This window comes from Dendrobates tinctorius, unplaced genomic scaffold, assembly GCF_039654945.1.
Source record: "Dendrobates tinctorius isolate UK_male_01 unplaced genomic scaffold, ASM3965494v1 ptg000081l, whole genome shotgun sequence".
NCBI classification, from domain to species: domain Eukaryota; kingdom Metazoa; phylum Chordata; class Amphibia; order Anura; family Dendrobatidae; genus Dendrobates; species Dendrobates tinctorius.
Window position 1 is genome coordinate 12,226,391 of NW_027361749.1, and position 15,374 is coordinate 12,241,764.

Consider the following 15,374-nt stretch of genomic DNA (forward strand, 5'->3'; position numbering starts at 1 on the left):
TATTGATGTTGGACGAGATGACGTAGCTCAAAAATTCTGTTCTAGTTCACCATAAACTCTCCCAGCCATGGATCTTGACAGAAGTTACATACTTACATAGCTATACAGGTTAAAAAAAAGACTTAGGTTCATCAAGTTCAACCTTTCTCCACTAGTTACACATTCTCCATCCCTAGATTATTTATAATCCACAATGACATTTGTTGTGAGAAAAACATCCAGCCCTTTTTTAAAAAGCTGTTATAGTGTCTGCCATTACTGCCTCTTGTGGTCGGGCATTCCACCTTCTGACTGCTCTAACTGTTAAGAACCCTTTCCTATTTAGCTGCTGGAATTGCATTCCCTCCATCTGTAATGATTCTCCCATGTTCTTTGTAAGGTCTTTGGAAAGAATAGTAATATGCCAGTCCTTTATACTGAACACACATGTAAATGAGATCTCCCCTGAGACGTGTTGGAACAACAAAAGGGCCTTCCCCAAACTGTCCCCATAAAATTGGACACAATCATGCAAAATGCCTTGGTATGCTGAAGCAATGTCAAATCATGCTAATACTCTCAATAGTTTATTTGACCCCTAAAGCTGGATTCACAGCTACAATGATCATGGCTGTTGAATAATGTTGTCCATGCTGCTGATGGTTTTATGTATGTGGTACATAGAGACAGGAGAGCAATAATCCCTCATGCCTTGATGTATTGTGTATGGGACATAAGGAAAAGCTAGTGATAAATGTCAGATACAAAAATAGTGTTATTATTCATGTACACACACATAAAATATTCTGGAAAGGCATCTCAAACAACAGGTCCATGACAGTTATTCATCTTCTGATTCTAAACAACAGTCATGTACCGTACCATTGTGGGCATTTGTCAAAATCACTATATAAATGAACAACCTCTACAACTTTCTAATTTACTTTGTGTTTTAATTTTTCATTATTATCTAGCTTATTTTGATTGTGTGACAAACAATCACATTGCCTGATCAAATACAACTTTATCGAAGTCTTGGCTGAGAAAAAGACAAGCTATTTACTGCTTTTTGGAATGTAAGTAGAGTTGAGCGACTTTGGTCGGATCGGGTTTCATGAAACAAAATTTGTTTCAGATGAAACTGGTCAGACTAGGGCAAAAAAAAGTCGGAGTTTCGTCCGAAACCCGACCCCAATGCAAGTAAATGGGGAATAAAAGTCGGCATTGAGTGGATGAATGTCATCCGCTCAATGCCGACTTTTATTTCCCATTGACTTGCATTGGGGTCGGGCTTCGGACGAAACTCCGACTTTTTTTGCCCTAGTCAGACCAGTTTCATCTGAAAGAAATTTTGTTTCATGAAACCCGATCCAACCAAAGTCGCTCAACTGTAAATGTAAGACTAATATTATAAATGGCGACAAAGTGAAACATTCAGTGTGTGGGGTGGACACATTGACAATTCTCGAAATAGTGAACTGAACTACAAGAGTTAGGTACTGTCCCGATTGGGTACATCTTGTCTAGGTGGGATCGCTTTTATTTATCAAAATAGTGTTAAAGGGAACCTGTCACCAGAAAAAAAAATGCTATTAACCTGCAGATATAGGATTTATCTGCAAGTTAATAACATTATTATACTGCCTGGCGCCTGTACTTAGCCGAACACTACAGGGAGAAAATGAACTTTATTCTCCCAGGCAACATTCGCGTTTCAGTCACGGGATCGGCGTCGGTGCTGGTTCAGTCACCGCTCTGAGTATACAGCGTATGCTGTTCTCATCAATGGGTTGCAAAAACCTAGCAACAGATTCCCTCTAAGGATTCAAGTACAGTCATTCTTACAACAAAAAGTAAAACAGCATTGTAATCTGTCATTTATGTACTGTATTAATTAAACATATTGTACATACCTACAAGGAATGTAATTAAAAAATCCGTCATATATACATGTGGGAACACTGGTTTATGGAATGTTTCTACTCCAACTATCGCAGTGAGAATGTAAACCAAAGTCATTGACTAAAAAACAAAAGAAATAAATCACGCTTAAAGGTGCATGTACATCAGTCGACTGTGGCCATTAAACCACCTCCAATCAGCTATAAACAAATAGATAACTTAGAAGCCCTTTTGAACAAGTCTATTGTGAAACTTTTAGCAACTTTGATACACACTTCCTTCACACTTGCATCGTTACTCCTACACCAACAATATAATAGATATATGATTGATAATGACTATTGATTGATAAAGTGCTTCGTGAAAAATAACACCTACTTCGAAAATAAGGCCTAGCTTGATTTTCCAGGATTTTTGGAGTATGCTTTAAATACCATACACCGTATACTCCAGAAATAAGCCGTAGATACATTTAGTCTCCTGGCAGTCAGGACTGGGGTTTGGGCGAGGGGGGAGGGGAACTAAGGTACTGTCACACTTAGCGATGTACCAGCGATCCCGACCAGCGATATGACGCGGTCAGGATCGCTGGTACATCGCTAAGTGGTCGCTAGTGAGCTGCCACACAGGCAGATCTCACCAGCGACATCGCTGGGGACGGGGATCGCTACTTACCTGTCACACCAGGCGATCCTGCGTCCTCCCGCCCGGCTCCACGCGTCGCTCGTCCTCACAGCAGGAAGCGCCGCAGGAAGCTGACGACGAGAAACAGTCCTGAACGTTCTCGCGCGATCAGCGATAACCAGCGGGGGAGCCGGTTGTAGGTAAGTATCAGACACAGCGATATCGCTAGCAATATCGCTATAACGTCACTAGTTATAGCGATATTGCTAGCGATATCTCTTAGTGTGACAGGCCCTTTAGGGGCCTCCAGCATTTTTATTCCAAGGTTAAAACTGCTTAAGAACCTTTGGTGACACCACTATCATGTGACCACGATGTCACAAAAAGTCCTTCATTTGCAGAAGTCTAGAGGAACTAAAGAGGAGACAAGCTGGTATGAGGGGCCAGTATTAGGTAGAAAGGCTGGAGCCTGATTAATGTCTCAGGACCCTCACACTCTTAGGGACCCCCAGCTTCCAGCTTTTCTATTCTAAAGTTAAGACTTCTTAAGGACCTTTGGTGATATCACCGTCATGTGACCATAATGTTACCAAAAGGTAACTGCAGGAGTTTGAGGCTATGTGCCCACGTTGCAGAAATGCTGTGGAAATGTCCGCAGCATTTCCGCAACTCCCTGCAGCGGGTAAAAAGCATGCGGAATTCGCATGCGTTTTCCCACAAAACACAAGCGTTTTTAGCTTACAGAAAGCTGGCACTTTTCCAAGCGATTTGAAGCATCACTTGGAAAGGTGATTGACAGGTTGGTCACAGTTGTGACAAACTTTTTACTGTTGATGCTGCCTATGCAGCATCAATAGTAAAAGATAGAATGTGAAAAATAATAAAAAAAAATTAAAAATATGGTACAGGAAAGATGTATATCTTTGTACCGTGTTAGCCAGTAGATAGAAAAATATTCAGGATTGAGAGTCCTCAGTAGTTGATACCTTTTAATGGCTAACTGAAAAGATGGTAATACATTGCAAGCTTTCGAGACTACTCAGGTCTCTTCATCAGGCTAGACTAATACAAAATCTGAAGTCACATATTTATGCACAATACAGCCTAGAAAAAATGCAATAGATAAGACAAGTGACGTCTCCCATATGACTCTCCCATATTGATAGTTCTGCTTCACGTCACTTGTCTTATCTATTGCATTTTTTCTAGGCTGTATTGTGCATAAATATGTGACTTCAGATTTTGTATTAGTCTAGCCTGATGAAGAGACCTGAGTAGTCTCGAAAGCTTGCAATGTATTACCATCTTTTCAGTTAGCCATTAAAAGGTATCAACTACTGAGGACTCTCAATCCTGAATATTTTTCTAAAAATATGGTAATTCTCACCTTCTGACGGCACCCGATCTCCTCAGCGGCGCTCTCGGTACGTTCCGTTCCCAGGGATGCTTTGCACGAAGGACCTTTGTGACGTCACGGTCACATGACCGCGACGTCATCTGGGGTGACTCTCGCAATGCATCCCTGGGAACGGAAGATGCCGCCAGCACCGCTGAGAGCCGGGAGGACTCCGGGGGCCATCAGAGGGTGAGTATATCCCTATTTTTTATTTTAATTCTATTTTTTACAGGAATATGGTACCCAGGGCATGGAGGAGATTCTCCTCTCCTCCAGACCCTGGGTACCATCCACACATGAAGCGCTCACTTTACACAAGGTAGGCATAGTCACATGCGTAAAGTGAGTGTTTCAATACAATCCTATGGTGGCGGAACCGCCGCGATTCTGCAGAAATAATGGACATGCTGTGGATTTTACCGCAATGTGATTCCGCAGCGGTAAAATCTGCAGCATTGACACAGCAACTGCGGAATCCCATAGGATTGCATGGGGATGCAATTGTTAAGTATTTTTTAAGCGTTTCCGCGGCCGCAAAAAGCGGCGGAAACGCTAAAAAAACACAACGTGGGCACACATCCTAAAGGGGCTGAAGAGGAGACAAGCTTGTATATGCCATATGTATCGTGTGTGTATATTTACATGTGTATGTGCAGTCTGTTTACATCAGTATGTGCAGTGAGTGTATATACAGTACATGTGTATGTTGTGTGTGTACATCAGTGTGTGCTGTGTGTAAATATAATGGGTACTGAAAGTATTCTGGAGAGACCTGAAAATGGCTGCCCACCAACGTTCACCATCCAGCCTGAAGGAACTGGAGAGGATCTCCAAAGAAGAATGGCAGAGGATCCCCAAATCCAGGTGTGAAAAATTTGTTGCATCATTCCCAAGAAGACTCATGGCTCTACTAGCTCAAAAGGTGCTTCTACTCAATACTGAGCAAAGGGGCTGAATACTTTTGACCATGTGATATTTCAGTTTGTTTGTTTTTTTAATAGATTTGCAAAAATTTCTACATTTCTGGGTTTTTTTCAGTCAAGATCGGGTGCAGAGTGTACATTAATGAGAAAAAAAATTAACTTTTTTTCATTTACCAAATGGCTGCAATGAAACAAAGAATGAAAAATTTAAAGGTGTCTGAATACTTTCCGTACCCACTTTACTTGTGTATGTGTATGTGCAGTGTATTTGTGATTACATGATTGTATTTGAATACAAAAAATTTGCTCAAGAATAAATGTGGATTGTTGTTCATGAAAAAAAATAAAGCCATCCCCTGAAAATAAGCCCTAACCCAGCTTTCGGAGTAAAAAATAATGTAAGACTTTATCTTATTTTCAGAGAAACACTGTATTCATAATTAGCTGATGGTACCATGGGTACAGCAACCCAAAACTATTGGTTCAACTTCCCTTTGAACGTGTTTATTACCACAAGGAATGCGTATGAGAGACTGTCACACACCTCTGGCACTGCCAGTCTCCGAGAGAAACAAGTGGAGCACAGTAAGCACAAAACAATAAATTCAGCATCTACAATTAGAAACTTTATTCTTACCTTGTAGATTGGAAGTCTTTGTAGGTGGCTCCTTCTTTCTATTTATACCAGTTTATTACTCACCCATCATTAAAATTATTTGGATGTATGCATTAACGGTACTTTAAAATAAATGACAATAACTGGCCCCAAATTCTTATGCCCCACTCATTATTGAAATAAATATGCTTCTCATGGGAATATTTTTTAATGTACCTCTTACATATTTTCTTTTGACCAAACTGCCGTGTAATTCTGGAAAGCCAAGAAAGAAAGTAGAAAAAACAAAACAAAAGTATCAGCTCACCAACTGGCTGATATCATATGCCCATGGAAGAAAGAGAATCCCAGTGTTGTATTTTTCCCAGTGTGAGAGCATAAAGGTGAAGAGTACGACACTAGTCACTAAGTACATCCTCATTGGTGGTAATCCAGCTTCTCCTGAAACACATCCAAAAATTGAGAACAAAGAGAGTGGAAAGATAGATGCTGTCCAGCTGTCAAGTCCATGGTCAAATAACTCTCCCAAAGGGCTGCTGGACTGAGTCCTCCTCGCATGTTTCCCATCAATTGAATCTGCAAAAAACGAACAAATAAACTCTGGAAGGTCCATGAAACATGAACACAAATAATACAATGTTAAATACGTAAATGTAACACTTAGGCCAAACATACATAGGAATTTTATATGGGCAAAGGCATATGGTTAGACCACATCTTCTCTCAAAGGACCTGTACTGCAACTATAAAAAGTACTACTTCTACGGGAGAATAACTCTGAAACTTGGCCTGCTAGTCACCCAACATAGTAGAAAAAATGGTATGTCAATGAATATCACCAAAAAAAATATGTGTAAAAGGACATTTAGGGTGTGTGCACACGCTGCGGATTCTGCTGCGGATCCGCAGCGGATTTGGTCCTGCAGATCCGCAGCAGTTTCTGCTGCGGTGTACAGTACCATTATAATCAATGGAAAATTAAATCCGCAGTGCACATGGTGCGGAATTTTCCGCACGGATTTGCTGTGGTTTCAAATCCGCAGCATGTCAATTCTTTGTGCGGATTCCACTGTGGTTTGGCACCTGCTCCATGGCAGGTGTCAAACCGCAGGGGAAACCTGCAGGCTAAACCGCAGAAAATCTGCAGATAAACCGCAGGCCTTTTGACCTGCAGTTTTACCTGCGGATTGAGGGTATGTGCACACGGTGCGGATTCTGCTGCAGTTCCGCAGCACATTTGGCCCTGTGGATCTGCAGCAGAACTGCAAGTGATGTACAGTATCATTTAAGGCTATGTAAGACAAAAAGCGCAGTGCACATGCTGCGGATTTTTCCGTGCAGATTTGGGGCGGATTTAAAACTGCAGCATGTCACTTCTTTTGTGCAGTTCTGCAGCAGTTTTACACCTGCTCCATTATAGAAATACGCAGGTGTAAAACTGCAGGGGAAATCGACACAAAAACTGCAGAAAATCTGCACTAAATCCGCAGGTAAAACACAGGTCATTTTACCTGCGGATTTAGCAAAATCTGTGCAGAAAATTCCACAGCAGAATCTGCAGCGTGTGCACACACCCTTAGGTGTGAATGTAGCCTATTTTTGAAGTATCAGAATCTTTATAGCTAACACTACTGGTAAAAAGCATGAGACATGACTGTTGGGGAAATCAGACATGGAAAAAGACTTAGGCATCTTAGTCAATAAGAAGCTAAATTGGAGTGCCCAGTGTCAGGCAGCTGCCACCAAAGCAAATAGGGTCATGGGATGCATTAGAAGAGGTCTGGGGACACGAGATGAAAACATAATTCTCCCTCTGTACAAATCATTCGGCAGACCACACTTGGAGTACTGTGTGCAATTTTGGACGCCGGTGCTCAAGAAAGACATTACTGAACTTGAAAGGGTTCAAAGGCGGGCTACTAAAATGATAAATGGAGTTGGCTCACTACAATACCCAGAAAGGTTATCAAAATTAGGTCTATTTACTCTAGAAAAGAGAAGACTTAGGGGAGACTTAATATACAGTGGGGCAAAAAAGTATTTAGTCAGTCAGCAATAGTGCAAGTTCCACCACTTAAAAAGATGAGAGGCGTCTGTAATTTACATCATAGGTAGACCTCAACTATGGGAGACAAACTGAGAAAAAAAAATCCAGAAAATCACATTGTCTGTTTTTTTTTCATTTTATTTGCATATTATGGTGGAAAATAAGTATTTGGTCAGAAACAAGCAATCAAGATTTCTGGCTCTCACAGACCTGTAACTTCTTCTTTAAGAGTCTCCTCTTTCCTCCACTCATTACCTGTAGTAATGGCACCTGTTTAAACTTGTTATCAGTATAAAAAGACACCTGTGCACACCCTCAAACAGTCTGACTCCAAACTCCACTATGGTGAAGACCAAAGAGCTGTCAAAGGACACCAGAAACAAAATTGTAGCCCTGCACCAGGCTGGGAAGACTGAATCTGCAATAGCCAACCAGCTTGGAGTGAAGAAATCAACTGTGGGAGCAATAATTAGAAAATGGAAGACATACAAGACCACTGATAATCTCCCTCGATCTGGTGCTCCACGCAAAATCCCACCCCGTGGGGTCAGAATGATCACAAGAACGGTGAGCAAAAATCCCAGAACCACACGGGGGGACCTAGTGAATGAACTGCAGAGAGCTGGGACCAATGTAACAAGGCCTACCATAAGTAACACACTACGCCACCATGGACTCAGATCCTGCAGTGCCAGACGTGTCCCACTGCTTAAGCCTGTACATGTCCGGGCCCGTCTGAAGTTTGCTACAGAGCATTTGGATGATCCAGAGGAGTTTTGGGAGAATGTCCTATGGTCTGATGAAACCAAACTGGAACTGTTTGGTAGAAACACAACTTGTCGTGTTTGGAGGAAAAAGAATACTGAGTTGCATCCATCAAACACATACCTACTGTAAGGCATGGTGGTGGAAACATCATGCTTTGGGGCTGTTTCTCTGCAAAGGGGCCAGGACGACTGATCCGGGTACATGAAAGAATGAATGGGGCCATGTATCGGGAGATTTTGAGTGCAAACCTCCTTCCATCAGCAAGGGCATTGAAGATGAAACGTGGCTGGGTCTTTCAACATGACAATGATTCAAAGCACACTGCCAGGGCAACGAAGGAGTGGCTTCCTAAGAAGCATTTCAAGGTCCTGGAGTGGCCTAGCCAGTCTCCAGATCTCAACCCTATAGAAAACCTTTGGAGGGAGTTGAAAGTCCGTGTTGCCAAGCGAAAAGCCAAAAACATCACTGCTCTAGAGGAGATCTGCATGGAGGAATGGGCCAACATACCAACAACAGTGTGTGGCAACTTTGTGAAGACTTACAGAAAACGTTTGACCTCTGTCATTGCCAGCAAAGGATATATCACAAAGTATTGAGATGAAATTTTGTTTCTGACCAAATACTTATTTTCCACCATAATATGCAAATAAAATGAAAAAAAAAACAGACAATGTGATTTTCTGGATTTTTTTTTCTCAGTTTGTCTCCCATAGTTGAGGTCTACCTATGATGTAAATTACAGACACCTCTCATCTTTTTAAGTGGTGGAACTTGCACTATTGCTGACTGACTAAATACTTTTTTGCCCCACTGTATATGTACAAGTATATCAGAGGGCAATACAGAGATCTCTCCAATGAACTGTTTGTACTAAGGACTGTGACAAGAACAAGGGGGCATTCTCTTCGTTTGGAGGAAAGACAATTTCTGCACCAGCATAGAAGAGGGTTCTTCACAGTAAGAGCAGTGAGGCTCTGGAATTCTCTTCCTGAGGAAGTGGTGATGGCCAACTCACTGAATGAATTTAAGAAAGGAATGGATGCTTTTCTTGTGAGTAACAGTATAGAAGGTTACGAATAACAGAATATTATAGGTAGATGGTTGACCCAGCTTAGGGGAAGGAATTTTTTTCCCTATGGAGAAAATTGGCTTCTTCTCTGTGGGTTTTTTGCCTTCCCCAGGATCAACAATGCAGAACAGCTGCACTAAAAATAGGCTGAACTAGATGGACAAAAGGTCTTCCTTCAGCCTTCAAAACTATGTTACTATTTTATTATTACTCTGTAACGTCTGAATTTGTTTTTACATGTATGCGCTGAAACATAAAAATATTTTGGCACTATACAAATAAAAATTATTATTATTACTATTTACCTGACTGAAGTTTTATTATGGCAAAAATGTTGTTGTTTACACAGACCAGGACCCTGCCCCCCACCATCTACTATACTTGATAGGTAGTACTTATCATTTAAAAAAAAAAACTAACTGATGGGTTCTCCTTTAGTAAACTGCTTAACTAATCGCACCTCATTCAACAATGTCACTATCCTAGCTGTTTCTATGATCATCCTGTGCTTAATGTAAGTCTGCAGGTTAGGATTCCCAACACAAATAATTGTGATTAGATAAGTTATTATACCTAACGCATAAGCCAAAAAGTTTCCTAAAGCAGCAGAGATCCAAATCCAGTTAGGAATATGCTGATTTCCAATGCCTAAAATAATAATAAAAAAAGTTTACAATTAGCACAAAAGACAAAGGACAAAAGCATGGACCAGTGTTCATCAGTCTGGAGGAGTAAATATACCATAAAAACTCTCTGAAAACATTTAAAGCACCACTACAGCATTATTTTATTGCAACACTGGAGTGGTGTAATTTACATACGTTCCCTGCCCCCTAATATTACACTTACCGTCTTCATATCAGCTCGGCTCCGGTCGACCGTCTACAGTTTATGACCTGTCGGATCTCTCCAGTGTTTGCTGTGTGAGCCAGAAGTCACAACTCAATCTAAGTCTATGAGAGCCAGAACAAAGACAGAATGAGGCTCTCATAGATTTATAGAGAGCTTGCAACCATTACCTCTCACTTTTGATAAGTCTGAAGTTGCGGTCACAAGATGGTAGCATGGGACAGATGGGGCAACAGGAAGAGCTGGAGACAGCAGCTGGTAATACAATATGAGAGGGGTCAGGGACCTTACCTTAGTGGCACCACTCCTGCACTACAATTAAAAAAAATATACCGGATTTTTCAGACTATAAGGCGCACTTTTTTCCCAAAATTTTATTGAGTAAAATGGGGATGCGTCTTATAATCGGAATATACTTACAAATGCTGTGGCAGCGGTGCTCTGTGTGGGGCTGTGGCGGCTCTCTGTGCTGGGGCAACGGCTCTTTGTGCTGGGGCGGCAGCAGCTCTCTGTGCTGCGTGGGGGGCTCTGCCAGAATTTTGTCAAAGCCCGAAGGCCCCCGCAGCTCCATTGCTGCGAGGAGGTGGCCTCCAGGAAAATGGCCGCTGGGGGCGGCGCATGCTCAGATTCAGATCTCGGCAACGAGTTCTCATCTAGAGATCCCGTCTCCCGAGATCTCAGTGCCGAGATCTGAATATGAGCATGCGCCGCCCCCAGAGAGCCGCGCCAGCACAGAGCGCTGCCGCCCCAGCACAGAGCATCGCTGCCGCACTAGCCTGTAATGGGATTTCCCAGAGGCCACCGCACCAGTCTGGTCCACCGAACAACCCCTGTGACCACTCCTGCACCTGTACTGATCCCCCCGGCAAGCTGAATTCGGACTGTTAAGACGGACCCCCATTTGACACATTATTTTTTTTTCCCTATTTTCTTTTTGAAAATTTGGGATGCGTATTATGGTCCGGTGCGTCTTATAGTCCGAAAAATACAGTATTATAAAGTTCACAGGAACATTAGTAATTAGATAGGTTGTATGCAACTTAATTGTGCAAAGAACATGGTCCCCTATCAATATCCCAATTTAGGATAATAATTATGGAAGAAACACCTACTCAATTATACTAAAGAACTAAACAATTGCTGTGCTGATTTTATATACTGTACATAATCAAATGACATCACTTTATTAATCACAAAAATATTAATGACAAAAATCAAAGATAACTAGATGGGCATTTCCTGAAGGAAATACATGGTGCTTGAATAGCGCTGCCAGCTTTATAGCAGTGTATCAAGTGTCGACTGTAAGAAAGTAAAGTTAGAATATGAATGTTGTGTATAGCCACTTTGGCACATTTGGCCACTTGGTAGCCACTTTAGCACATTTGGCACCGTGGTAGCCACTTTGGCCACTTGGTAGCCAGTTTGGCACATTCGGCACCTCGGTAGCCACTTTGGCCACTTGGTAGCCACTTTGGCACATTCGGCACCTCGGTAGCCACTTTGGTCACTTGGTAGCCACTTTGGCACATTCGGCATCTCTGCAGCCACTTTGGCCACTTGGTAGCCACTTTGGCACATTCGGCACCTCAGTAGCCACTTTGGCACCTCGGTAGCCACTTTGGCACATTCGGCACCTCGGTAGCCACTTTGGCACATTCGGCACCTCAGTAGCCACTTTGGCACCTCGGTAGCCACTTTGGCACATTCAGCACCTCGGTAGCCACTTTGGCCACTTGGTAGCCACTTTGGCACGTTCGGCACCTCGGTAGCCACTTTGGCCACTTGGAAGCCACTTTGGCACATTCGGCACCTCTGTAGCCACTTTGGCCACTCGGTACCCACTTTGGCCACTTGGTAGCCACTTTGGCACATTCGGCACCTCAGTAGCCACTTTGGCCACTTGGTAGCCACGTTAGCACATTTGGCACCTGGGTAGCCACTTTGGTCACTTGGTAGCCACTTTGGCACATTCGGTCCCTCGGTAGCCACTTTGGCCACTTGGTAGCCACTTTGGCACATTTGGCACCTCAGTAGCCACTTTGGCCACTTGGTAGCCACTTTGGCACATTCGGCACCTGGGTAGCCACTTTGGCCACTTGGTAGCCACTTTAGTCATGTTGACACATGCTGCCACTTTGCCTCAGGGGCCACTTTGGCGCTCCAGGCCCCTCAGGGGCCACTTTGGCACACTGGGCTTCTAAAACCACTTTGGCATCCGACTGCAGTGATGGCGAACCTTGGCACTCCAGCTGTTGGAGAACTACAACTCCCAGCAACTGCTGCCTCAACTGCTGCAGGTTGCAAGGGCATGCTGGAAGTTGTAGTTTTACAACAGCTGGAGTGCCAAGGTTAGCCATCACTGGGTGGGATTTTTCAGAAGCCATTGGCGCGCTGCGCCTTTAAGACCTTGAATCAGCAATCTGTCAGCTTCTATTAGTTAATACGGGTAATGTGTAGAAGCTGCATTTGCATAGCTGCCATCTTTGTAAGGTCACTGCACCTGCGCTGTGGCTTCAATCCATGTAAGTTGGGGGTCATGGAAAGGTCGCCATTAATTCCTATGGGAAAATTTTTGCTTAAAATGCGATATTTTAAAAAGTACAAATCGGATCGACTCCAAAAATACATAGCACACCTGTCCCCACCGAGGGCTTCGAAACACCGCCTTAACGCGGTATCTGCGCCGAGCGGTTCGGGCCGCATTAATTGCAGAAAACGCGGAGAAGAAGTAGAACTAGATGTGTATTTCCTGAAGGAAGTACAGATAGTGCTTTGAAATGGTGCCCCAGCTGCCCCTTTAAGAGACTTGCTTGCTGCTTCGGCAAGACTTTCACACTTGGGCACTTCACTCAGCCTCTGATTGGGAGGCCTCCTATTTGAAGACCAGGGTCGCTCAGCCTCCTATTTGGGGGCCGGGGTCGCTCAGCCTCCTATTTGGGGGCCGGGGTCGCTCAGCCTCCGATTTGGAGGCCGGGGTCGATCAGCTTCCAATTTGGAGGCCGGGGTGGCTCAGCCTCTGATTTGGAGGCCGGGGTGGCTCAGCCTCCGATTTGGAGGCCGGGGTGGCTCAGCCTCCGATTTGGAGGCCGGAGTGGCTCAGCCTCCGATTTGGAGGCCGGGGAGGCTCAGCCTCCGATTGGAGGCCGGAGTGGCTCAGCCTCTGATTTGGAGGCCGGAGTGGCTCAACCTCCGATTTGGAAGCCAGGGTGGCTCAGCCTCTGATTTGTAGGCCAGGGTCGATCAGCCTCTGATTTGAAGGCCGGCGTGGCTCAGCCTCCGATTTGGAGGCCGGGGTCAATCAGCCTCCAATTTGGAGCCTGGGGTCACTCAGCTTTCGATTTGGCGCGCCGGCCCTTTAAGATTCATTTTGGTTCGCCGGCCCTTTAAGAATCACTTTGGCACGTCGGCCCTTTAAGAGCCAGTTTGGCGCACTGGGCTTCTAAATCCACTTTGGCGCACATTCTCTCTCAGGGGCATGCGTCATGTGATGAAGCTAGATTTGCATTTGTGCTGTGGGTTTCGCTTTAAGAGCTGAAATTATCTGGCAGAAACTGTGTCCTGGGGAGGTCATGTAAAGATCATAGGCGTAGGCATAGTAACTGGGTCTGCCTGCGCATATCAATGAGCTTAACTGCCATTTGAATCGCCTCAGAGCATGTTTTCCCTATGGCATAATTTCCCCATTGAAAAGCATTGAAACAATACATTCCAATGATGGGAAAATGTTTTTTCAAATGCAATTTGTGCAAAAACTACAAATCCGATCGATATGAAAAATACTTAGCACACCACTCATGGACGCTGGCTTCGAAACGACACCTCAACAGAGTCTGTGTGTGTAGCGGTTCGGGCCGCATTAATTGCGGAAATCAACTGAATAATAAGAACTAGATGTGTATTTCCTGAAGGAAGTACAGATAGTGCTTTGAAATGGTGCCCGGGCTGCCCCTTTAAGAGAGACTTGACTGCTGCCCCTGCAAGACTTTCAACTCAGGATCCGTTTTAACTGTGGGTGCCTCTCAGGGGTCACTTTGGCCTGTGGGCCCCCGGGTCTGATTTGGTGGGTGGGGCCCCTCAGGATCCGATTCGGCGGCCTGGGCTCCTCAGGGCTTGAGTTGGTGGGCGGGGCCCCTCAGGGTCTGATTTGATGGGCGGGGACCCTCAGAGTCCGATTTGGTGAGCGGGGCTCCTCAGGGTCCGATTTTGTGGTTGGGGCCCCTCAGGGTCCGATTTTGTGGGTGGGGCCCCTCAGGGTCCGATTTTGTGGCCGGGACCCCTCAGGGTCCGAATTTGTGGCCGGGGCCCCTCAAGGTCCTTTTTTGTGGGTAGGGCCCCTTAAGGTCTGATTTTGTGGGCCGAGCCCCTCTGGGTCCAATTTCGTGGGCGGGGCCTCTCAGGGTCCGATTTGGTGGGTGGGGCCCCTTAGGGTCCGATTTGGTGGGTGGGGACACTCTGGGTCCGATTTAGTGGGCGGGGACCCTCAGGGTCCGATTTTGTGGGTGTGGCCCCTCGGGGTCCGATTTTGTGGGTATAGCCCCTCAGGGTCTAATTTTGTGGGTGGGACCCCTCAGGGTCCGATTTTGTGGCCAGGGCCCCTCAGGGTCCGATTTTGTGGCTGGGGCCCCTCAGGGTCCGATTTTGTGGCCGGGGCCCCTCAGGGTCTGATTTTGTGAGTGTGGCCCCTCAGGGTCCGATTTTGTGGGTGGGGCCCCTCAGGGTCCGATTTTGTGGGTGGGGCCCCTCAGGGTCCGATTTTGTGGCCGGGGCCCCTCGGTCCGATTTTGTGGGTGGGGCCGCTTAGGGTCTGATTTTGTGGGTGGATCCCCTCTGGGTCCGATTTGGTGGGCGGGGCCACTCTGGGTCTGATTTGGTGGGCGGGGCCCCTCAGGGTCCGATTTTGTGGGTGGGGCCCCTCAGGGTCTGATTTTGTGGGTGGGGCCCCTCAGGGTCCGATTTTGTGGCCGGGCCCCCTCAGGGTCCGAATTTGTGGCTGGGGCCCCTCAAGGTCCTTTTTTGTGGGTAGGGCCCCTTAAGGTCTGATTTTGTGGGCCGAGCCCCTCTGGGTCCAATTTCGTGGGCGGGGCCCCTTAGGGTCCGATTTGGTGGGTGGGGCCCCTTAGGGTCCGATTTGGTGGGTGGGGCCACTCTGGGTCCGATTTAGTGGGCGGGGACCCTCAGGGTCCGATTTTGTGGGTGTG

The 15,374-nt window shown here is 45.4% G+C and overlaps 1 protein-coding gene across 4 annotated transcripts in view; it reads right to left on the reverse strand.

The window, feature by feature from the left end:
• LOC141096881 (ethanolaminephosphotransferase 1-like) overlaps positions 1 to 15,374 on the reverse strand; it is a 90,562-nt gene that overhangs the window by 16,458 nt on the left and 58,730 nt on the right. For all 4 annotated transcript variants that reach the window (XM_073583749.1, XM_073583748.1, XM_073583751.1 and 1 more), the window contains 3 exons: positions 9,898 to 9,972; positions 5,748 to 6,016; positions 1,893 to 2,001 (listed from right to left, as the gene is read on the reverse strand). In XM_073583749.1, coding sequence (XP_073439850.1) covers positions 1,893 to 2,001; positions 5,748 to 6,016; positions 9,898 to 9,972 — 453 coding nt within the window. The remainder of the gene's footprint in view (positions 1 to 1,892; positions 2,002 to 5,747; positions 6,017 to 9,897; positions 9,973 to 15,374) is intronic.